The sequence below is a fragment of the Silene latifolia genome, chromosome 5 (assembly GCF_048544455.1).
Source record: "Silene latifolia isolate original U9 population chromosome 5, ASM4854445v1, whole genome shotgun sequence".
NCBI classification, from domain to species: Eukaryota; Viridiplantae; Streptophyta; class Magnoliopsida; order Caryophyllales; family Caryophyllaceae; genus Silene; species Silene latifolia.
In genome coordinates this window covers 37,843,246-37,868,383 of record NC_133530.1, presented here as the reverse complement: position 1 = coordinate 37,868,383, position 25,138 = coordinate 37,843,246, and the positions used below count along the sequence as shown (strand labels likewise).

Sequence of the window (25,138 nt, the reverse complement as noted above, 5' to 3'; positions counted from 1 at the left end):
ATGTAAATTTCTAAGGGTTACATAAATTTTGGAAAAGAATATATTTAATATACAAAAATCATTTAAGAATATAGATAATATCTTTTAATATTATAGATAAGTGAATTAAATTAATTTATAGATAAATGAATTAAATTAATGCCATGTAATAATAAATTAATGCCGGTTGACGAAATGAGCGGAAAAGGGGGGATTGTCGTTGTCGGTAGGAACAGTGATGATAAGAGACGGGGTAATTGGGTATGAATGTGTGTGTGGCATTTGGGTTATGCGGCTGACGTGATCTTCAAATGTCTGCGTGACTTTTTTTTATCCTGCGTATCATTGTCTACGTGGATTTAATTGGTTATTTTTTGAAATTGTCATCTCATTAATAATCAACTAAGCGTAGGTTACAATGAAGATAACAAATAGACAAAGGAAAATCAAGATTGCTAACGTAAAAAATACATTCAAAATAACTATCTAAATATCGTAAATGCTGCCGCTCCAAAATCATAAATTTCTTGAATCTATGAATAATCGATGTCTTTGCATCCTTCTTGATGGAGGGAAACAGTGTAGCCGTCTTGATGTATTCATCCACGAAACAAATCTGATAATCTCCCCGTCGATTAAAACTTATTATATTGATAACAATCCCACGAAAAAATGGAAAAACCCCGAAAGAAGGGACGGAACAACAGATCTCACCAAAAGGGAGACTATTATTGAAAATAAGATAGATCTGCATAATATTAGTTGTTTAAGAAAGCTTTTGTGGGGCTTACCATCGATGGATGATCGATGGAAGCCCCCGAATAATAATGGAGGCTAGGTTTTTAGAGAGGGTTTTTTTTTATTTAATTGGTTATTTTAGAGTAGCCTTTTAATAATATTTATAGATTAGTGAAACGTAAAAAATTGATATAAAAGAGAAATATGTAAAGAATTTACTAATAACCGTAAAATCTTTTAACCCTAACATAGAGAAATCTCAGAAGTTGGAATGTAGATAGAGTGGTACTCCGTTGGAAGTTAAAACCCAGCCACAAAAGGACAGGTTGGAAGAATCCAAGCACCAAACCCCCCACCAGGCCACCACCCCCATTATTTGTAGTTTGTCCCTCCTATTTGATCCACCTCTTTTTCCAATCTATTTGTGTTAGAATTACATATTTTACAAAGAGTCTGACCTGATCGGAATCCGAACAAAGCTGACCCGAAGCGACTGATTTTATCCGATCCAACCCGACTCGAAAAATAACCCAAAATTGACTCGAAAGTTAACCTGATCCAAAATATAATTCGAGAATAACTTGAAATATAATCCCGACATAAACGAAAAGTCAAGGAAATAAAGACCAAAATAAACTGACATTATGATCGACTTTTATAAAATATTTAAAATTAACTAACCTTATAATTTCGCTAAATAATGATCATAGCTCATTCAAACTGGTAAAATAATCGGAAAATTGACCCGATAATAAATTTATGAGCCAAACCTGACCCTATCCGACAAATCTATCTTAATTACCCGAACCGACAATGACTCGAAAGCGACTCGACTAGACCAGAACCCGAGCTAAGAATTGACCCAACTAACCCGACTTGTAAATGACCCGAACCCGATCTAGATGGCCATGACTAGACATGGTAAACAGGTCAATCGGTTAGGGCAATTCGGGTTTCGGTTCTTCGAGTTTGCAGGAATATGGGTTAGGTCATGTCATTTTGGGTGGGTTGTTATTAGACCTGGCAAAATTGATCAGGCCCGAATAATCCTACCTGACACCCGAACTCAAGACACGAACATGAATTGAGCCGACTATGTATAACCTGATCCGAATTTTTTTATTGTTGCAAAATGATTATTATCCACAAATTAATTGATAATAGTTGACCCGAAAATGACCGGGCTCGAAATGACTCCGCCCGACCCGACCAAACCCAAAATGACTCGACCCGGTTGACCCGTTTGCTTTCTTTTTTGAGAGAAAAGAACAATTCATTAATAGAACGTCATATGACACTTACAAAGAATAATTATAATCGAAAACAAATCTAATGAAAACCAAAGAAAAATAATTTTCTTATAAATTAGGGATCTCAAAACAGCATCTGACAATTCGGCTCGTCATATTATCGTTATCTTCATGTAGCTTTTGAGGGGATCCTTCGTTTGATTTATGAGATAAAATTTACCTCTGTCTGGTTCCAAAGATCGTTGACAAATCACTTTTACCCTTTGAAAGAACACGCTGCAAACCATCAACGAACTACTATTAACTATATTACTGATGAAACTAACCCTATGAATAAATGGAAAAACCCCGAAATAAGGGACGGAAAAACAATTCTCACCAAAAGGGAGACTTTTATTGAATAAAAGATAGATATGCATACTATTGATTGAAATTTGAAACAATTTTAGGGCTTACCATCAATCGATTGATAATCGATGAAAGCCCCTGTATAATACGATGGAGGCTAGAGTTTTTTTAGAGAGAGTTTTTTTGTGAGAAAGAGATACTATTACTCAAATTTTGAAAATGAAGCGTTAAACACTTGACCCGTTTGCTTTCTAGTTGTTATCAAGTTATTTGAGGATAACGATCAGTATACGACAGTAAACATTCGGGTCGGATCAATTCGATTTTCGATTCAAATTCGAGCCCTCAATTTAGGCACGGTTCAGATCAGTCGTTATGACACGACCCGATTTGACCCGACCGTACGGTATAGAACAAGTTATCTAAAAAAACAGAAAAATACTGAAAACAGAAGCAAAACTGATGCATTTTGTTTGTGTTCCCTTCCCTTCTTCACACAGTCTCACCTCAATTCAGTCTTCCCTCATATATTCTCCTGTCTTTTCCATTCTTTCCTTCCTTTGCTTACTATCTTTTCCAGTCTCTCTTTACCTTTTCCCCCTACTTTTCTTACCGCTCTCTCCCATTTTCCCATTTTCTTTTTCCTCTTTAATTCACCTCCTTTATCTTCATAACTACAATAATAATTTTTCTCCAATTTTTTTCAGTAATTCTAACTTCCCTTTTGTTCTTTACTCAAATTTAGCTCACTATTGTTTTGTCTTGATCATAAAGTTTGCATCTTTTTGCTCCTTAATTACTTATTTTACTCCCAAATTTACTTACTTTCCTAAAAAGTTGAGCTTAATTAAAATTATCCATCTCCTTTTTTGTTGAAAGATTTCATCTTTACATGTTTGAGCTCAAATTCAATTCAATTTCAATTTCAACTTCAATTTAAATCCAACTTTGTTACTGATTAGTGCTTAATTAATCAATGGGGTTGTGTCATGCAAAACCAGTAAAAATCCCAGAAACCCAATTAGATAATCAAGTAATTAACACAGAAAACACCCAAAATTTACCTAATAATTTACCACAATCAAACAATAATAATGAAAATGTTAAAAAAACTCCAAAATTCCCATTTTACAGTCCAAGTCCATTACAAAATTGGTTCAAAAATTCACCATCAAGTGTAAAATCAACACCACATAGATTTTTAAAAGGCCCATTTCCAGCAGCATCACCAGCTAAACATATAAGGGCATTACTAGCACGACGACATGGATTAGTGAAACCTAATGAGGCATCAATTCCTGAGGGTAGTGAAGAATGTGAAATTGGTTTAGACAAACATTTTGGATATTCTAAGCATTTTGTGAATAATTATGAAATTGGTGAGGAAATTGGTAGAGGGCATTTTGGGTATACTTGTTGTGGTAAAGGTAAAAAAGGTAGTTTGAAGGGTGTTGATGTTGCTATCAAAGTCATTCCTAAAGCTAAGGTGAGGTGTGGGTTTGAGCTTGGTTGATTATGTTATTTTTTCTTCGTAAGGGTAAGGTTGCGTACATTCCGACTTTATGGGACCCTACTCCTACTTTTAGTTGTTGTAGTTGTTGTTGGTTGTTAATTTGTTATGTTGTGTTTTTTTCAAGTGTTTATATGTGTTGGCTGGTTTTTCGGGTTTTTGTAGAATGGATGATTATGTAGATAAAGTGCTTGATCTAATTTGGTTGTTGAGTTGTGAGGAGTTTGAATTATGGTTGTTTTTAGATTTCTTGTTGACCCAGAATTTTTGTTTCTGATCTTTCGTCTACTTGATTTGATTGTATACGTTTTGGAGACGTACATTATTAAATGGGACGGAGGAAGTATATCTTTAATGTATGCAATTAGAGGTGGTGTTAGCATTTTAAACGATCTTCTTGTTTCTTGGAATGTTTCTAAAGGCAATTGTGTATAGGGATAGTTGATTTGTTTAAATCATAATCCCTCCAAGTTGTTCTGTTAATTTGATTAATCTTCGGTCTTTACCTCTCTATAGTAAAGTGCATAATTCCAACAGCTTATAAATCATGATTGTTCGGTTAATCTTTTGTTATCTGAGATTCTTACTGTTTATGACTTTGTGTAAAACGAGCGTCTCATCGCCTGATAAGTGTAATTTTGGCAGATGACAACAGCAATTGCCATTGAGGATGTTAGGAGAGAAGTCAAAATATTGCGAGCATTGACCGGAAATCAAAATCTAGTGCAGTTCTATGAGGCATATGAGGACGACGAAAATGTTTATGTAGTCATGGAGTAAGTTATTGCATTATTTTAAATTGATTAAATTGCATATTGTTTGTTATAGATTCCGCCATAACTGAAGTGGTTGCTATTTGTAAGCATGGTGATGATATTGAGGAGAATATTGAGTCAGAGTAGCCATCAAACCCACATCCCTTCTAGGAACGGAATGTTTCACGTGGTCTTATTGAATGAAACATTGTTTTGAAGACTTACATCTCGGTCTGGGTTGCTAAAAATGATGGACGTCAGGGTTCCTCTTTAAACAATCTAGTGGAATGTCCTTTGGTCATGTCAGTCTCCGTAGGGCCTAAACGATTTTGTAATGAGGAATCGAATTTTAGTTTAAGGTCGCTGAGTTGTGATATTGGCATTTTGCTTGTCAGCCTAATTTCCCATTGAGTTGGCCTGTTTTGTCATTGTTCTGTCATCATAATGATTGTTGGGTTTAATAATACTCCCTCCGTCCCGGTCAATTGTTGTCCTTTGATTTTGGCACAAAGACCAAGAAAAGAGGAGAGGGTCAATAACCAAATGACAAGTGGAACAAAGTGAATGAGAATGATCAAATTACTCATCAAGTTCATTCTTAAAATAGAAAGGACAACAAATGACTGAGACACCCCAAAATGGAAAAGGACAACAAATGACCGGGACAGAGGGAGTACATTAATACTCCATAGTTGTTAAAAAATTGATTATCGTGCTTGGTATGTAAGAATATCCAAGTATTTTCTGAGGTAACTAACCAAATTAATTGCTTGGGTCTCGTAGGCTATGCCAAGGTGGTGAATTGTTGGATCGAATCCTTTCAAGGTACTAATTATCTGTTAACCCTTAATTTTAGGTGATTCATTAATTCTTATCGTTTGGCTAGTGTGTGGACCTGGCAAAACTGACCCAACCTTAATAAATCGTACTAAACACTCTGATTCAAGGTTTGAATTACAACGAACAGAGAAACCCGAATATAACCTGAACTTTTTTGGCCTGAAACAACACGGCCCAAAGTAAACTGATTCCATCAATGACTCTAAAATAGTGCACTCAAAACAAAATCTACCCAACCCACACCGGACCTTGAATGACCTGTTTGTCAAGTCTCAACTCTAGAATCACAGAAACAAACTTAATTTGGCCTGTGTTATTCAGAGGTGGGAAGTATCCGGAAGACGACGCAAAGGCGGTTATGGTTCAGATTCTGAGTGTGGTTGCCTACTGTCATCTTCAAGGTGTAGTCCACCGAGATCTCAAGCCTGAGGTAATTGGGCCATATTTCGCGTCCATTTCATAAATATGAAATGGACACTGTGGTGTAGTGTGTTTTCTTTTCCCTAGGCAGTTGCAAATAGCTTCAATGTATAGATTTGTGATTTTCTTCCTTGATCCTGATTCATGGATCCTTCACTGCAGAACTTTCTATTTACGTCCAAAGATGATCATTCCCCTTTAAAAGCCATTGACTTTGGGCTGTCCGACTATGTCAAGCCAGGTATGTTCAGTACCTTGAAGTCCTGTACAACACATTTGGAAACTACGGAGTATTTAAAAGCATTGGCCAGCTCAAATTTGACACTTGCTTGTTTTCTTATCGGTTGAATGGGCTTATAATTGTTACGTCTTCTCCGTGTTTTCTGCAGATGAGAGATTAAATGATATCGTAGGAAGTGCATATTACGTGGCTCCTGAAGTCCTCCACAGGTCTTATGGAACTGAGGCAGACATGTGGAGCATTGGGGTGATTGCTTATATTCTTCTATGTGGAAGCCGACCCTTCTGGGCCCGCACAGAGTCTGGGATATTCCGGGCTGTTTTAAAGGCGGACCCTACCTTTGATGAAGCCCCTTGGCCATCATTATCACCAGAGGCACAAGACTTTGTCAAGAGATTGCTAAACAAAGATTACCGCAAGAGATTAACTGCTGCTCAAGCACTCAGTAAGTGCGGAATATATTGTTATCATTTTATTCATTATGTTTTCTTACGCTATGTTAACTTTGACTCTTCACTTCTCCACTGCGGAACTTCTCAAAGATCCAAAAAGGGAGGCAAGTTACAGAAGCAGAGATTAAGATGCATATGCAACAACATTTAATATGATATTTAATGATTATTAGCCTTACTTCTCAAACATCTCTCCATTTCACTTCGAGAACAAAAACATATTTCAAATTTTCAACTACAATCCCACATCGTTGGTCTTTTTTAAGGGCAGGTTCACTGACTTATTGAGAGTGCGACACTTGGATGTGTACCGTGTTCCACACCCGAGGCCGAGTGACATAGGTCTTATGTGGTTTAGATCGTATTCTGCGATGAGTTTCTAGTTTTGAAAACTGAGTAGTCTGACTATCGTTCTGCATTATATTTGTGTAGGTCATCCTTGGCTTTCTGGTTTTCCAGACATCAAGATCCCCCAAGATATGATAGTGTACAGGCTTGTAAGAGCTTATATATGTTCATCTTCTCTACGTAAAGCAGCTCTAGGGGTATGCAAAACTTTCTAGTGGTTGTTTATAGGGCTTCATTTGCTAAAAAATCTATATAAATAAGTTTCTGAATTCGTATTAGTGTAAATTGAGTGGAGTAATAACACTTTGTTGACAGGCCCTTGCAAAGACATTAACAGTACCACAACTAACATATCTTAAGGAGCAATTCCAGATGCTGTCTCCTAGCAAAAATGGTTACATATCACTGCAAAATTTTAAGATAGTAAGTTCTGATTTCGGAGGCTGTCTTGCTCTTCTGTTTTATGGAACCCATTCTAATGTTCGGTTGCTTAATTCTGTAGGCAGTGGTGAGGAATGCTACCGAGGCTATAAAGGACTCTAGGGTTATTGAATATGTCAACATGGTATATACTTTTTTCCATACATCTTTTACCCTGTTAACAATGGCGCATACTCCGTATTTTTTTCTACAAGGGGTGGTTAAAAAAAACTGTATTGTTATACAGGACTTCCTTGTACCTTTTTTTTTAGGTTTTTGTATTGTTTTTATCTTGAAAATTGCTAATGTATCATACAAAGTTCCACAAATTTTCGAATACGACCGTCTTACAGCTTACAACTGCTTTATAGCCGCTTACGCACCACATTTATTGTTATCATTCAGCAAGGAATATGACTATATGGCTACCTTGGGGTCGTTGTACGCCGTATAACTGTAATAGGAGGCGACCTAAAAAAAGTTTAGTTTTTACGGTCCCTTAGAACCTCGGATGCTACAACATGCATATGCCCGTGCATGTGTGTCTTACCCCGCAAGTTCCACCAAGTCTTCTTGAACTCTTATCCTCCAAATATTTAGCGTAATGTAGGCTTATATGTGATGCAGGTTAGCTCACTTCAGTATAGGAAAATGGATTTCGAAGAATTTTGTGCGGCAGCGATTAGTGTGCATCAGTTAGAAGCAATGGATACGTGGGAGCAACATGCACGGCGTGCTTACGAGCTGTTTGAGAAGGATGGAAACAGACCAATAATGATTGAAGAACTTGCTTCGGTAATCTTCAATTTTTGGTTGTTTTTCCCAAGTCTTTGACAGTGTTGGCATTAAAAAATAACCTTGAGCTTACATCAGACCATCAGTAGCTGAAAGAATCTTTTCAGTCACTTTGCTTTTCTCTTGTGGTGGTGCCTACAATGTGGGACTCCCATCGCTGAGATTATGATACAGTTTTGATAATGGATACCGATAGACGTCTGTGTTGTTAACACACTTAATAGAGGGTCACAGGGTAAGTCTATGTATGGTACATTTGACCCCCTACCCCTCCTTAGGCAGGATGCGGGAGTCCTGAAAGCATTGGGGCATTAGATTTCTTAGATTTCTCATCACTGATCTCACATTTCTTGTAATAGAACCTCAATGGTTTCCATTTGCCATTAAAATGAATTCTAACACTAACCCAATGCTCCCACCAGGAACTTGGACTCAGCCCAGCAGTGCCCGTTCATGTGGTTCTTCAAGACTGGATTCGACATTCAGATGGGAAGCTCAGTTTTCTCGGATTTGTAAGACTCTTACATGGTGTCTCTTCTCGTACATTTCAGAAGGCGTGAGCTACTTAAGCTTGACAAGTGACACCAGTAAATATGGTCAGAATTTCTAACTACGCGATCATCAGATTCCGCACGTTTGTACCATCTTTGCTTAAGATGAAAGATTTTCTCCATGGAAGCTATTCCGCGAAGGTTACTTCATTGTTAACCATTGTATGATGACACACAATGAGTTCAGATGTTATAATGAACAATCTTTGCCTATATTTCCGTCTCAGTTTGTTATTCGTTATTCGTTTCTGGGTTTCTTTATTTTCCCCATATAAATACCTCTGTCAGCCTGTCAACTGTTTGTGGAGATGATTATCATTCAGAACTATACAAGTTACAGAAGACACTTCGAATACTGAGAGTTGTTTGATCAAGTTTTATTAAAACACCTCAGGGATTCAAAAGCTCATGGACCTTTCTCAACTAGTTTAGTCGGGAAAGTTACTAAGCGGTTGTGTTATTACTAGATCCGAATATATTACTACTATACTTATACTCTATCTACACATAAAAAGTAATGCTCCGAAAAAAAGCTTGTTTGTTTTCCTGGGTTACCGCTACCATTCAAAAGAAAAAACAACTCGATACCTTCATTAAAAATTTGAAAGGCAAAGCCAATTCAAGGACTCGCAACCAAAATTAATGAAAGCAACGTCGAAAGGTTACAAACAATGAGGAAGAAGGATTACATTAATCGTTATTTTCAAATCAATACAATAAAGAATCATATCATATCTAAACTAATTGAGTTTTTACTAAAGAAGAATCAAAATCTGACTAATTAATCAAATCAATACAATAAAAGAATAAAAAAAAAAAAAAAACAACTTTTTACAGTTAGATGGCAACAGTAAATAATCCTAAAACTTCAAATCATCAAGGTTAAAATCATCAACCTCAAATTGCATCAGGAGGTCATGAAGATCATCTTTGACATGAGAATCCCATAAACCGTCAATATCGGCCACATTACCAGAATTAATTCCTTCGACCTTAGCTGCGTTTTCGGGGTTATACCCTCCATATAAAACATCATCAAGATTGATACTTTCATCATATAATAGACTATCCCATATCCCATCATACTCAGCAGCCTCGGTTTGATTAACCGTTTCGCCCACATCTTCGACCCACCCCTCATACCCAAAATTACCAAAATTCAAAGACTCAGTAACTTGAGAGTTACCCTTACAGTAATTTTGGGAACCCACGACAGCAGCCTCCTTGGTGAAATTAATCCTGTCATTCACACTCTCGATCTTTCCCTCCAAAATCCCTGCTAATTTCTTCAAATCCCCGATACCCAAATCCTTAATAAACTCGTTATTATCACCCCTTTTAACCTTCTGATGATGATGATGATTCAATTCAGTTTTTTTGGCCCCTTTCTCACCATAATACCTTGTAATTAACTCGTTGGAGGCATCGGATTTGGAACACCAGAATTGAGGGACATTAGATTGATCAGTCTCATAGAATATGAGAAGTAAATCAACATCACAAAGAGTAGAAAGCTCCATAGCTTTCTTAAACACCGTCGATTTCCGCTTTTTGAAACCCTTCTTCTCCTTGATCGTTTTACAAACCATCTTTGATCTTCTTAGTTCTTTTTTTTTTTTTTTTTTTTTTTAATTCTGGTTTGTGTTGAAATTGGTAGTGAAATTGTGATGAACAGTAATTGAATTGTAAATTGATGGAGGAAAGCAAGTCTGTCTGTATATTATAGTTGAATTTGAGTTTGAATTGAAGTCGATTAATAGGGTTAAACGGTAATAAGGCGGGAGCGGGAGGAAAGACGCGCGTTCTTTGTTTTGACAACTATTGTACAGCTGTACAGTGTACCCGTTAATTAAGTGGGCTGATTTGTATTTACCCTTTCTGGGCTTATGGCTTACATTGGGCTTAACACTTATTTTAAACCTTGTTATTTGACCCGTTTATATTATAAACATATTTGAATACTACCAAACTTTTCATTTGTTCGCCTTCACTAAAAAAAACAGTAAAATCTAATTCGCTCTCCCTTCTCTCTAATATTGAAACCTTAATTAACCATCTTCAACCGCATTAATATTTTTCAATTATGAACGATTATTCAAGTGACAAACATGTAATTAATTTTTAATTCTATATTACTTATTAATTTGAATATTTTTTATGATTTTAGTTTTTTGTTTTTGTATTAGGCAGATTAATTGAAAATTTAATCGTGTACTATATCCCTTTAATCGTGTACTATGGCAGATTAATTGGAAATTTAATTAGTTAATGGGATTATATTGAACTTAAATGGAAAAAACGATTAAACAGGGATAAAGACTATGGTGATTGAATTTCTCTAATTTTTTGTATAAAAAAGTCCGTGTAGTGCACAGACGGTTACGGTTACGGTAAGGGTGCACAGTGTAGTGCACACACAGTTACGGTAAGGATGCACAGACGGCAAGGATGAGACGGCGACGGCGGCGAGGATGGGACGGCGGCAAGGTTGGGTCGCCGGCGAGGGAGGGTCTCCCGGCAAGGCTAGGTCGCCATTGAGGGTGCACTGACGGTCATTGTTTTGTTTATTATTTTTTTCCTTTTTTCTCATCATAGTACAATACGATATTGCTTTTTTTTTTTTTTTAAATTCAATGTTGTACGTAAAATTGCAAGGCTTGGCTCCAAAAACCAGTGATATGTTGCACCATTGTCGATGAGAGGAATAACATTTATCTGTGTACTGCATTGATATGAATTGACATTTTGATTTGGAGAGAAAACGTTCGAGAGAGAGGTTAGAGAGGGAGAATGTAAAGGGAAATGGGAGAGGCAAAATTGTCAATAGTATACTGCGTCGAGTAAAATGTGTACTACGAAAATCAGGACCCATTTGAATATATGTGGTATAAATATAGTTTATTAGGAGTATCTTATAAAATTAGCCCGTATGTTTTGTACAAATTTAAGTAATTTTATCCTTTTCAAAAAAACAATTAACTAATTTATTGAACTTTTTATTGTTGGAGGTGGGTCATCGTGTGACCCTTCCCGACAAAATCTACCAGATTCAATGACCGATTTGTAATCCAAGACTACTCAAAATTGACTGTAATTGAATAATCGAATATGACATGATTCGAACGTTGTCCACACTTAACCATAACTTGACCTGGGCTTTGGTGGACTTGTAATTGATAAGACTTCAAATTATCAGACCCAATACCACTAGACTTGAAAATGACATGATGTGAAATGACCTGAAGTAACCTTAAATAATTTGAAATCACATTTAGTTTTATTCGCATTGATAGAAAAACACCCCTTTAAATATATACATATACAAACACTTTTTTTAAAACTTGTAAAAAAAAATTAAATCGCTCGCCAAAAATGACTGGGAAAGCAACTCACACCCGAAAGGCCAAAATGACCAAGTATGAAGCTCATTTATCCACTTTAAGCCACCACTCATGTGGTCATGCCCTATAATTAATATTCCGTATGTCTCAATGAAATGTTTACATATACTTTATACAGAATGACTAAAATGGAAAGAGAGAATTACTTTAATATTATTAAAAGATAAAGTAGAAGAGTAAAACATATTCAAAAAAGAAGAAAATCTAAATTATTGACCGAAACACTCAAACAAAAGAAAGTGTAGCTAAAATACAAGAGAGGTAAACATGAGAGAGAAATCAAGAATACTCTCTCAAAATCCTAGAAAAAAGGGACCTGGAAAATTTTCTTTTCCTTAGTCTTCTTCCAAGCCCTTCATCTCTTATACTCCTTTCAATTCACAATAAAACTCCCTATTTCCATTTCCGTCTATTCACAATAACTTCCCTATTTCTTTTTTTGATAAGTGTTTGTGTGGTTCAAATTTAATTGTATGATGGGGTAGTGTATTTGTGTGGTTCAAATTTATTTATATGGTGGGGTTGTGTGTTTTCTTAATTTTTGTGTCAAAATGAAATGAGAGGTTTATTGTGAATTGGATGGAGTATGTTTTTTTTGGCAACGATAAAGATAGTTTCAGTATGTAGTACCTACCGGACTCTCTGAGTCGGACTTTATTATTAGATTATTTGAAAAGGAAATTAAACTAACGATGGGGTTAGCAAACAGAATAGATTTCTTGAGGGGACGATATGAGTTTGTCAAATGAACGAAACCTTATTTTATCTTCTTTATCAATTGAGTTTCAGAGTACTACCTCCAACAAAACACACTTACGCCTCAAAGACGTAGAAATTTACGGGAGAAGGATCTACTTGTAGAGAAAGTAGATGAATTGTGTCTCGGAGATTCATCCCATTGGCTATGATTCTTCTTGAAGATAATAATTCTCTTTTTTTTTTTTGCTCACATGACGATTAGAAGGGTACCTACAAAGCATACCTTAGTAGGGACACATGATAGTTACCAAACGAGGAAGTCTTGCACCTGTTAGGACTGACTGAGAAAAGAAACAGCGGGTACTCATTTGAATTATAAGGGGCTTGAGAGCAAGTAGATGTGTTGGCGGTGTCATTCACCAATGAATTAGGAGCAACAACCGTAGAGTTTCCTTCGAGGATTTGAATACCAGGAGGAGAGAAATTGTTACAAGTAGAGGACGCACTCGAACTTATGCCACAAATGGAGGACGCCCACAAACTAGTACCATGAATCACATTGATGACGTTTGAAGAAGGAGAAGAAGACGTGTCTTCTTTAACCACCATCCTCTTATAAGTTTCCGCTTTTAAAATGTCCTCCATCCTCTTCTTCTTGATATAATGATATCTTGTAATCCCTTTCTCTTTAGTTACCCGGGCGGATTCAGGCAATCTGGGCGAGCTCCTAGAGGATTTGGGCGGATTCCACAGCTGGTATCACTAAGAGCAAACCCAATCCGGGCAGCTCCCTCTGACGACTACCTTGCCTTCCAAGCTTCAAAATATCTAATTGATATCGTCCTAATTAAGAACGATTTAGCCCCGTCTTATTACCTTATTTCAACTCGATTTTGCGTGCTTAATTGTTTAATTAGCTCATTTAATTACTAATTTTATAATAATTGGTCGTATTAGTTATATTTAATAATTATTCGGTTTTATATAATATTAGTATTAGTATTACTAATATTTTAATTTTTTATAATTTGTAGGCGAGGCAGTATAATAAAGTGAAGATTCGAGTTAGAATAATATGAGACGGAAATTGAGGAGCAAGTCGCGTTGAGACGGAGTCAAAGCAAACAATAAAAGAAGGTTAAAGGTCAACCTTGACCTTGATCCTTAACCAATAACCATCAGCAACATCAATCCCCTGCTCCGTCATCATTCACCACTTTCACCATTGAAGCAACCATCACCCGCCATGGCTCCATCTCGCGTACATCATCATTCCACCATTAACCACCTTCACCATCAATCACGCCCACAAGCAGCAACAACCCAACACCATCCACCATAACTCACCTCCATTTAAACCATCTCATCCACTCATCATTTACCCGACATCACCATTTCAACACCATTCAACTCCGTTCATCCACCACCTTCATACAACCATTCAATTCGATCACCACCTGCTGCCCGAATACAAACGAGCAACAACACCACCATAACATACCTCCGTCCTCACCAATTTGGACCACCTTCAACACCACCAATTGAAGCTCGTTTCGACAACCATGGCTGCCATTTCGTGGTTCAATCCAGACATGCTCTCGACAACCACCGTGCATCCCAAATCATGTCGATCCAAGAAGCTAGCTACACCGGAGTAGCAATCAATGTCAGTCATCACATGCTCTACAGTTCAAGAACAATCAGAAACCGAGTCAATATGAAGCAGATGTACTCCATGCCGGTTCACCGGCATCCGACCCCTCCACCAGTAGCCACACACGCAATTTTTCTCCTTTTGCTCAATGTCTCGCTACCGGCATAGGCACCGGCAGCCGACGTACCGGCACACAGCACCACTTCAACTCTCTTGCATCAATTCTGTGCTCTCTACCGGTTGCCCGGCAGCCGCTCAACCGGCATACACCAACACACAACAAATTCTTCTCCTTTATTCAAATTGCGCGCTGTCGGGATCCAAGCCGGCTGCCGGTTGACCGGCAATGGACCCCTTGGCTGCGTGTTGGCTGCGTTTTGTCTTTGAGTCAAATGTGTCGATTAATTTAGAGGAAGTATATTAAGATTATTATTATTATTATTATTATTATTATTATTATTAGATTATTATTATTATTATTATTATTATTATTATTATTATTATTATTATTATTATTATTATTATTATTATTATTATTATTATTATTATTATTATTATTATTATTATTATTATTATTATTATTATTATTATTATTATTATTATTAGTTGTATTATTGTGAGACTAGTATATAAGGACCACTCATCAGATTAAACACAAATTCTCATTATAGACGGACACTTAGACGGATACCATTTTCCCTCATAAAATACCCATTTGCCATAAAGTGGGAAGCACATGGGGGTGCCCCACCTTGTCCCCCTCTACCCATTTTATTAGAGGTCTTTACCCGTCTATTCGCCCACCCGTCTATACCAAGACCTATTGTAGATTAAAACACCATCAATTAGAAATAGAATTAGATTAGAAAATTAGTCTCTCCTACTCTCTCATTATTGTAATAAGAACCCTAATATTTTCTCCCTTTAATTTTCCCTTCAATAAAGTTGTAATCTTTTTTCATCATTAATTTAATTCCTTTTTAGTTTATTCAAGTTCCACAATTATCATTAGTTTACACTTGTTATTGGGTTGTGATTGGAAGACAAGAAAAGATTCATCTTCCTTATTTCAACCAAAGTTTCCATCTTTATTTACTATTGGTATAATTCTTCTCTTAATTTACTTCATTTCATTTGTTTACATGTTTATTGTTTGCTTAATCACTTGTCTTTATATTATGCTTCCTCTTGTTATTTACTTGTTAAATTGTTCATCTTTTGCTTCCATTTTCATTACCATGTTTGAGTAGTGTATTGCTTGGGTGGAAGGGTAATCTTGTATGGTTATTAGGGGTAGATTATTAGCTTGAACAAACAAGTATTAAATGGGTAATTTCTCTTCTAATTGTCATGCATGCTATGTGTTTGTGGAATTGCTTAAATGAGGGTTTGAGTCTCTTCCACCATCTTATGTTTGGTTAAGTGAGAGCTTAGCTTGCGATTAGATACTACATGATAATTAGGGGGTTTTAATTAGTTTTAAGTGAGAGCTTAAACTTGTTTAGCCTTGGGTTAGCCTTACCTCGAGAGAGGGAGATTTATCCTTGATTTTGCCTCGATTATTTGTTAACCTTTGCCAAGTTTCGATGTTTATCCACATGAGTGAACCAGACTACCCTAGCTTTCTTAATTAGCATATTAATCAATTTGTCATTGCTTGCTTTAGTTGTAGTCTTATTAGCTAGTTTATCAATCATTCAACATTTGCTAGAACTAAACTAAGAAACAAACGATCAATTTAAGAACCATAATCACCGTTGTGACACCCTCATACTCCAAGTGCCTTACCAGGATCACTCAGGTATAAGAACGTCACCATCTCGGTTTCCCGAGGCAATGATAATCAAATGATAATAACGAAACATCATTTAAATAGTAATAAAGTTTAAGTGATTACAATTTCAAATCCAAACTGATAAAAATACGGTACATGTTCTCTTAAACCAAATGTCTCAAAACTACTAAAGAATGACAGCGGACGACTCTAATCAGCTCGTGGTGACACATCCCAGCTAGCCCATATGCCTCTAATCAAACTTGCTCAACAACAGCTCATCATCCCCGAATGGATCACCACAGTTTTTCAAAACAAAGACGGGGTCAGTACTAATCACACAAAACACTCACAATAAGACAAGTAACAAAACAGCTCAACCGTCACATCAACCCAAACTCCATAATCAACTCTTCATCACTGACTACACACTAAAGTGTGTAGCCCTGCCAGAGTACCCATCGCAACAGGTACTCCACACCGCCAGTGGGGGACCGCAGCCGTTCCCACCTAAGCCCCGCTCATCTCCATCGAGCGATAAACCCAAGTCCATTAATGTGCACATCCCTTATGTGGCGGGTTCCACTGAAGTCGAATCATGGGCGTGAAGCCACTCCCGCAAGTGACTCCACTCAGCCAGGGACGCACCCCGAAGATCACAGACAGTTACAATCAACAACAATCAATAATGATAAAATCCAACAACCGTCACAATACCAACATTATACTTATCAACAATCATAATCAAATCACCAATCCACATCATGTGACTAATACTGAGTAGGGAAACCCTACCTGGAATGCAAACACACACAGCAGATGATCTTAGCAACTGTCTCAAAACCTCTCCTCTACGAATCCTCCTCCTATCACATAATCATACAATTACTACATACACAACTAATCATAAAAACCCCCAATCCCAAAATTAGGATTTAAACAAAGTCAACCAAATGCTATAAAATTGGTATGTAGGACTTACCCTTGACGCAAGGACCACAAAGACACAAAGAACACTGAAATCCGACCTCTCAAGCTCCGGGATTTGCCAATAATGCGGATGAAGCGAACTACGTAGTTTCAATCTCCTTTTTGGGTGAATTAGGTTTATAAAGTGTTTAATAAAGATGACGACATATTATATATACTAATCCGCGTTATTAACAAAACCCGTCAAAACATAACCCGTCAATCGAGCTACTCGATCGAGTAAGTAACGTACTCGATCGAGTGCCAAGGCTACTCGATCGAGTACCCTACAGGCAGAATACTGCTTCTTAAAACAAAACACCCTTACTCGACAGAGTAAGGCCCACTCGATAGAGTACCCAAAGACTCATAAAACCGTAGTATTACAGTCTTCCCTCCTTAAAAAGAACTTCGTCCCCGAAGTTCAAACCACAACATAACAAAAACACACTAACCCTCTCCCGACACAACAACAAAAGCAAAACTCAACATAAAACTCCCAAAACATACATACCAACCAAACTCAACCCGACTCAAACAACTACTAACTACATCAAAAGCAACACAAAAAGATGCAAAAACTCTTCGCGATCATCTCTTACCCCCCTAAAAGAAACAATGTTACGTCCCCGTAACCATACATACCTGATAAAAAAGGAACGGATAGCGCTCTCTCATGGCCTCCTCCGCCTCCCATGTAGCTTCCTCAACCTTATGATTAGACCAAAGGATCTTAAGCAAGACTATCTCACCATGTCTAGTCTTTCTAACTTTCCGGTCAAGAATCTGCTTAGGCACCTCAAGATAAGACAAGGACTCATCTAGCTCTATGTTCTACACCTCTAACACATGTGACGGATCACTCACATACTTTCGCAGCTGAGACACGTAAAACACATTATGCACCCGATTCAAAGCAGACGGTAAAGCCAAACGATAAGCAACCTCTCCAACCCGGTCTAAGATCTCATATGGTCCTATGAACTTCTGACTCAGCTTGACTTTCTTCCCAAACCTCATGAGCCCACGCATAGGAGACACTTTCAGAAGAACCTTATCCCCAACCTGAAACTCTATATCCCGGCGATGTAGATCTGCATAACTCTTTTGTATATCCTGCGCCGCTCTCATCCTCTCCTTGATCAGCTTAATCTGCTCAACCATCTCATGTACCATCTCTGGTCCTAAAACCACTGCCTTAGTACTGTCGTCCCAACAGATCGGACTCCTACATCTCCTCCCATATAAGGCCTCAAATGGCGCCATGCCAATACTGGTGTGATAGTTGTTGTTGTAAGAAAACTCAATCAAATCTAACCTCTGTTCCCAGCTACCACCAAAATCCATCACACAAGCTCGTAACATATCCTCAAGAGTCTTGATTGTCCTCTTAATCTGACCATCTGTCGCAGGATGAAATGTTGTACTCATCTTCAATGTAGTTCCCAAAGACTCCTGCAACTCTTTCCAAAACCTTGAGATAAACCTCGAATCTCTGTCAGATATTATGTCTTTAGGCACCCCATGCAATTTCAACACATTCTTCCGATAAGCCATAGCTAATTGTGCTTTAGTCCATGTATCTTTCATTGGCACAAAATGAGCTAACTTGGTCAGTCGATCCACTATAACCCATATCATGTTGTTACCCTGCTGACTCTTTGGCAAACCCACGATAAAATCCATAGAAATGGACTCCCACTTCCACTCAGGTACCTCTAAAGATTGAATCTTACCTTGTGGTCGTCGCTGCTCCCCTTTAACTCTCTGACATACCAAACAACGGGCCACAAACTCAACTGTTTCTTTCTTCATCCCAGGCCACCAGAAAGTCTTCTTTAAATCCTTGTATAGCTTGTCACCAACCTGGATGTACCGAATATGGTGTACAGTGTGCCTTTGTCATGATTGTCTTTTTCAGCTCCTCATCATTTGGAACACACCACCTCCCATCAAACCTCAAACTACCATCTGTATGAATAGAGAATCTAGACACTGTCCCTTTCTCTACTCCAGCTCTCCACTCCACCATCTTGGGATCCAACTCCTGTTTACCACGAATATCATCATAAAGATCAGGCTGCACTGTCAAATCTCCCATGGCATCCTTTTTCTGGATCATATGTATCCCAAACCTCCCAACCTCATCTCTCAATCTCATCAACGATAAAGTTGTGCACAAAGAATGTACACTCTTCCTGCTCAAAGCATCTGCAACTACATTGGCCTTCCCTTCATGGTAGATAATATCCATGTCATAATCGCCAATCAACTCCATCCACCTCCTATGTCTCATGTTCAACTCCTTTTGAGTGAAGATGTACTTGAGACTCTTGTGATCTGAAAATACCTTAAAGGTCGCCCCATATAGGTAATGTCTCCAAATCTTGAGAGCAAACACAACTGCACCCAACTCCAGATCGTGTGTAGGATAATTCTCCCCATAAGGCTTCAATTGCTTAGAAGCATAGGCAATGACTTTACCGTTATGCATCAACACACATCCCAAACCATTCTTTGAAGCATCTGTATACACTTCAAAGTTCTCACTCCCTTCAGGCAATGCTAAGATTGGAGCTGTGATCAACCGTTCCTTTAATGTTTGGAACACCGTCTCACAACTCTCATCTCAACGAAACCTGTTCTCTTTCCTCATCAAAGCCATCATAGGTCTAGCAATCTTGGAGAAATCTTTCACGAACCGTCTGTAATACCCAGCTAAACCCAAGAAACTCCTTATCTCAGCTACATTCTTTGGTGCTTCCCACTTGGTAACTGGCTCAATATTTGCAGGATCCACAACTACCCCTTCCTTAGAAATCACATGCCCCAGAAAGGCAACTTTCTCCAACCAGAACTCACACTTGGACAACTTGGCATACAACTCATGCTCCCTCAAGGTTTGCAACACAATTCTGAGATGCTTCTCATGTTCCTCCTTAGTCTTAGAAAAGATTAAGATGTCATCTATGAAAACCACCACAAACTTGTCCAAAACCTGACTGAAGACTCTGTTCATCAAGTCCATAAACACAGCTGGTGCGTTAGATAACCCAAACGGCATCACCACATACTCATAATGGCCATACCTCGACGTGAAAGCTGTCTTTGGTATGTCCTCCTCTCTAATCTTCACCTGATGGTACCCCGACCTCAAATCAATTTTAGAAAAGACTGCTGCACCACTCAACTGATCAAAGAGGTCATCTATCCTTGGCAAAGGATACTTGTTCTTCACGGTCACTCTATTCAGCTCCCTGTAATCTATGCATAACCTCAATCTCCCGTCCTTCTTTATCACAAACAGAACTGTTGCTCCCCACGGTGATACACTAGGTCTAATGTATCCTCTCTCAATCAGATCAGCTAACTGCTTCCTGAGCTCCTCCAACACCTTAAGACCCATCCGGTATGGTGCCTTGGAGATTGGCCCCGTCCCCGGTTTCAGCTCAACACTGAAATCTATCTCCCTCTTCGGTGGCAACCCTAGAATATCCTCTAGAAACTCCCCCACAACTGTTATCTGCTCAACTGTCGGACTCTCCATCCTGTCATCTCTCACATGGCACAAGATCATCGAGCACCCCTTTCTCAGATAGGACTTTAAGGTCACAGCTGCAATCAACTTAACTTTGGGTTTGACAACAAACCCACGATAAGACACAATAATGCCCTTAGGACCTCTCAGAGACACTTTTGTTTTGATGATAGTCTATCTTAGCTTTGTTCTTTCCTAACCAATCCATCCCGACTATCATCTCAAAACCGTCTAAAGGAAACTCTAACAAGTCTACAGGTAGATCGACTTGCCCAACTATCATGGATACATCTCTATACTATCTCCCACACGATACAAACTCACCCGAAGGTATAAAGACTTCCTCTCTTACCGACTCATATTCTCTCAAACCCAACTGTTTAACATGACTCGAAGATACAAACGACTGTGATGCCCTCGAATCAAACAAAACAAAGGTATAAACACCATTAACAAGAAAAGTACCAGTGATAACATGAGCGTCGTCCTCAGCTGCTTTCTTCTCATCATAAACAACTTTCCACTGGTCTTCTGCCCACCTCCTTGGACAATACTGGCTGAGGTAGTCGGCTTAGCACCCGACCCCTGGTTGTTGATGGTGTTCGTAGCTGGCTTCTGATAAGAATTACCACCATTGCGGTTACCCCCACCGTTGTTGCTCTGGCCTCCCCTTTTGTTCCATGACCCAGCCGGTTTGTTGCTCGCATAACTCTATGTCGGCCCCTGTGAAAAACTTCCGTGTCCCGGCCTCTGGTAACCCCCGCTCACCGCACTGGTGCACTCATGTCTCTTGTGGCCTTCACCGCCACAGTTAAAACATGTCATCCCCCAGCTACTGCTACTATTCCCACGGCCACGCCCATAGGAAGCCCCAGCACTAAACCCCGAGCCAGATGAATATGCTCTAGCTTGAGTGTGGTTGCCCTTCTTGTAGTTAGATTGGCCTCCACCCTCGCTCTCAGCCTTTCTTTTCTCAGCACCTCTCTCTCGGGTCATTCCACCAACCTCTCAGCCCTCTCAGCGCTCTCATAAGCTACCTTAACATCTGTAAGGACTCCCACAGGTAACTTCTCCATTATCTTGGGGGTCAACCCCTTCTCAAACCTCAATGCCAGGTTCTTCTCACTCAACCCCATACCCTCAGCGTACCTAGCCTTCTCATTAAACTGTCGGTAGTACTCATCCACCGTCATATCAGATGCCATCTTAAACCCATCAAACTCGTCTCTCAGCTTACTCCTCACATGCTCTGGTACAAACTCTCACATCATAGCCTTTCTAAACTATTCCCAAGGAATAACAGGTAACCCCTGCTTCGCATACATATCTCTAGCATTCACCTTTACCTTATCCCACCACTCTCCTGCCGCCTCCCTCAAGTAGAACGCAGCTTGTTCCACTTTCAACTCATCCAGGCAGCGCACCAACTCCAGGATGTTCTCCATCTCTCTGTGCCAATTATCTAGAAGAATTGGCTCCTCGGTCCCCTTGTACTCTTTCAGGTTAAACCTCGCTATGTAGAGACTAATCTTTGAATGATCAACCTCTTTATCCTTCCCCACTCTCTTCAACGCGTCCGTGAGAGCATCTTGGTGCTCTAACATCTTTACTATGTCATCAACTGACATACTCTCAGCTCTAGCATAAAGGGCGTTTCTCTTTGGCGGCATCTTGTAACTATATAAGAAAAGGTAGATATAAACACGCATACTATAATCCAAAACACGTATATAGCCTGCACAGACCCCACTTGATCGAGTAATAGAACCCACTCGATCGAGTTGAGGCTACTCAATCGAGTGCCTCGACTCCAGAACCTAATCAGACCTCTGATCATAAACATACTCAACCGAGCTGACATGCCACTCGATCGAGCGGCCCCTACTCGATCGAGTACCCAAAAACACGATTCTGACCAGAAAAACATCAAACTACCTACTCGATCGAGCACCTCACCTACTCGATCGAGTGCCCCCCACTCGATCGAGTCATGCAGACTCGTATACACTACCCGCATGTTTATCACACTTTCCCAACATAATATACAAGTTTTTTTTTTTAATTTCAACAAAATAACCATAACTACGCATGCATGTCTACCATTGTTGTCAGAATCGTGATTCGATCCAACGATTCTACGATTTTACGATCCAAAAATGCCTGACCGATCCTGGATCCTACGATTCTATCATAGTTGTAGAATCTTACGATCCTATTAATTTGAAAATTTCTAGAGGTGGGATCATAATACGATCCTACGATTTTACGATCCTCGATCCGATTCCATAATAAAAAAAATTAATATATATTTTTATATAATGAAACTGTAAAACCCAAATTTCGTGTAAGTTGTTCATACAATGATACTAAAATCATTAGTTACCAATATTTTATGAATAAATATTAAAAAAATAAGTGTTTTGATTTTCAATTATATGTTTTTACCAAATAAAAAATTATATTTATTGAGTTTGTAAAATCTTGCGATTCTACGATCCGATTATACCGATTCGATCCTAGTCTCCCCATCGATCCAAAGTAGAATCCCGATCCTGACAACATTGATGTCTACACAACTCCTTATAAAATCAACAAATCAATCTATTCATATTATCAAAATGCGATATCATAAAAATACATCATGCTTTTCATCCATTTCAACATACGAGTCACACATCTTTCATCTTCTACTCCATATCTTCAATTTTCCACATTCAACATCCAACGATTCATTACACATGCCACTATGTACACATACAAACCAAAAGACAACACATACGACCTTGACACATATCCCATGTGACCGGTTCAAAATTGCAGAGCGAGTTCGCGACTTTAGGACGTCTCCCAAGCCATAGCATTAGCTCCTACAACTTCTACCTCGGGTTCATTTTAGTTGACTCCCTACGTTCATTAGGTTCATTAGTTACAGGTTTCAGGATCGTCACTCAGATACCACTTTGTGACACCCCCATACTCCAAGTGCCTTACCAGGACCACTCAGGTGTAAGAACGTCACCATCTCGGTTTCCCGAGACAATGATAATCAAATGACAATAACAAAACATCATTTAAATAGTAATAAAGTTTAAGTGATTACAATTCCAAATCCAAACTGATAAAAATACGGTACATGTTCTCTTAAACCAAATGTCTCAAAACTACTAAAGAATGACAGCGGAAGACTCTAATAAGCTCGTGGTGACACATCCCAGCTAGCCCATATGCCTTTAATCAAGCCTGCTCACCATCCCCGAATGGATCACCATAGTTTTTCAAAACAAAGACGGGGTCAGTACTAATCACACAAAACAATCACAATAAGACAAGTAACAAAACAGCTCAACCGTCACATCAACTCAAACTCCATAATCAACTCCTCATCACTGACTACACACTAAAGTGTGTAGCCCTGCCAGAGTACTCATCGCAACAGGTACTCCACACCACCAGTGGAGGACCGTAGCCGTTCCCACCTAAGCCCCGCTCATCTCCATCGAGCGATAAACCCAAGTCCATTAATGTGCACATCCCTTCTGTGGCGGGTTCCACTGAAGTCGAATCATAGGCGTGAAGCCACTCCCACAAGTGACTCCACTCAGCCAGGGACGCACCCCGAAGATCACAGACAGTTACAATCAACAACAATCAATAATGATAAAATTCAACAACCGTCACAATACCAACATTATACTTATCAACAATCATAATCAAATCACCAATCCACATCATGTGACTAATACTGAGTAGGGAAACCCTACCTGGAATGCAAACACACACAGCAGACGATCTTAGCAGCTGTCTCAAAACCTCTCCTCTACGAATCCTCCTCCTATCACATAATCATACAATTACTACATACACAACTAATCATAAAAACCCCCAATCCCAAAAGTAGGGTTTAAACAAAGTCAACCAAATGCTATAAAATTGGTATGTAGGACTTACCCTTGACGCAAGGACCACAAAGACACAAAGAACACTGAAATCCGACCTCTCAAGCTCCGGGATTTCCAAATAATGCGGATGAAGCGAACTACGTAGTTTCAATCTCCTTTTTGAGTGAATTAGGTTTATAAAAGTGTTTAATAAAGATGACGACATTTTTTTTTTTTTGAGGAAAACACCCCAAAGGGTATTGATTCATTAAAGATAAAAAACAAAGCCGCAGATCGAGCAGCTGCTGGCAAATCAGACAACCAACAAGTTTTACCGACTACTCTAGGAACTACGTGAGCTAAAGCGTGAGCTACAGAGATATTAACTCGACTCGTATGAGACCAAATAACCGACTCAAACTCATTACAAAGCAAAATAATATCATCTAAAACTAAAGAGAAATCACTACGTCCCGTGCTTCCTTCTTGTAAAGCCTCGACCACCTGCAAACAATCGCTCTCCAGAACCACGTTTCGATGCCCCTATTCTCGAGCTTCCTGTAATCCATCCAAGACCG

At 38.7% G+C, this 25,138-nt stretch overlaps 2 protein-coding genes across 3 annotated transcripts; one reads left to right on the top strand and one right to left on the bottom strand.

Moving 5' to 3' along the window:
* Positions 1–2,758: 2,758 nt before the first annotated feature.
* Positions 2,759–8,860, top strand: LOC141657281 (CDPK-related kinase 1-like). 2 transcript variants are annotated; one of them, XM_074464456.1, is made up of 11 exons: positions 2,759–3,801; positions 4,471–4,601; positions 5,364–5,405; positions 5,742–5,850; positions 6,003–6,081; positions 6,230–6,526; positions 6,966–7,078; positions 7,197–7,304; positions 7,384–7,446; positions 7,929–8,096; positions 8,519–8,860. In XM_074464456.1, the coding sequence occupies exons 1-11, from the start codon at positions 3,292–3,294 to the stop codon at positions 8,654–8,656; spliced, it is 1,758 nt and encodes a 585-aa protein (XP_074320557.1). In that variant the 5' UTR covers positions 2,759–3,291; the 3' UTR covers positions 8,657–8,860. The 2 variants fall into 2 exon arrangements, with proteins under 2 accessions (XP_074320557.1, XP_074320558.1); XM_074464457.1 differs by having other exon boundaries at positions 3,753–3,852.
* A 444-nt stretch (positions 8,861–9,304) lies between these two features.
* On the bottom strand, positions 9,305–10,367 carry LOC141656067 (uncharacterized). The gene has a single exon (XM_074463007.1). It carries the CDS (start codon positions 10,234–10,236, stop codon positions 9,508–9,510), a length of 729 nt encoding a protein of 242 aa, XP_074319108.1. The 5' UTR covers positions 10,237–10,367; the 3' UTR covers positions 9,305–9,507.
* Between the last annotated feature and the right edge of the window lie 14,771 nt (positions 10,368–25,138).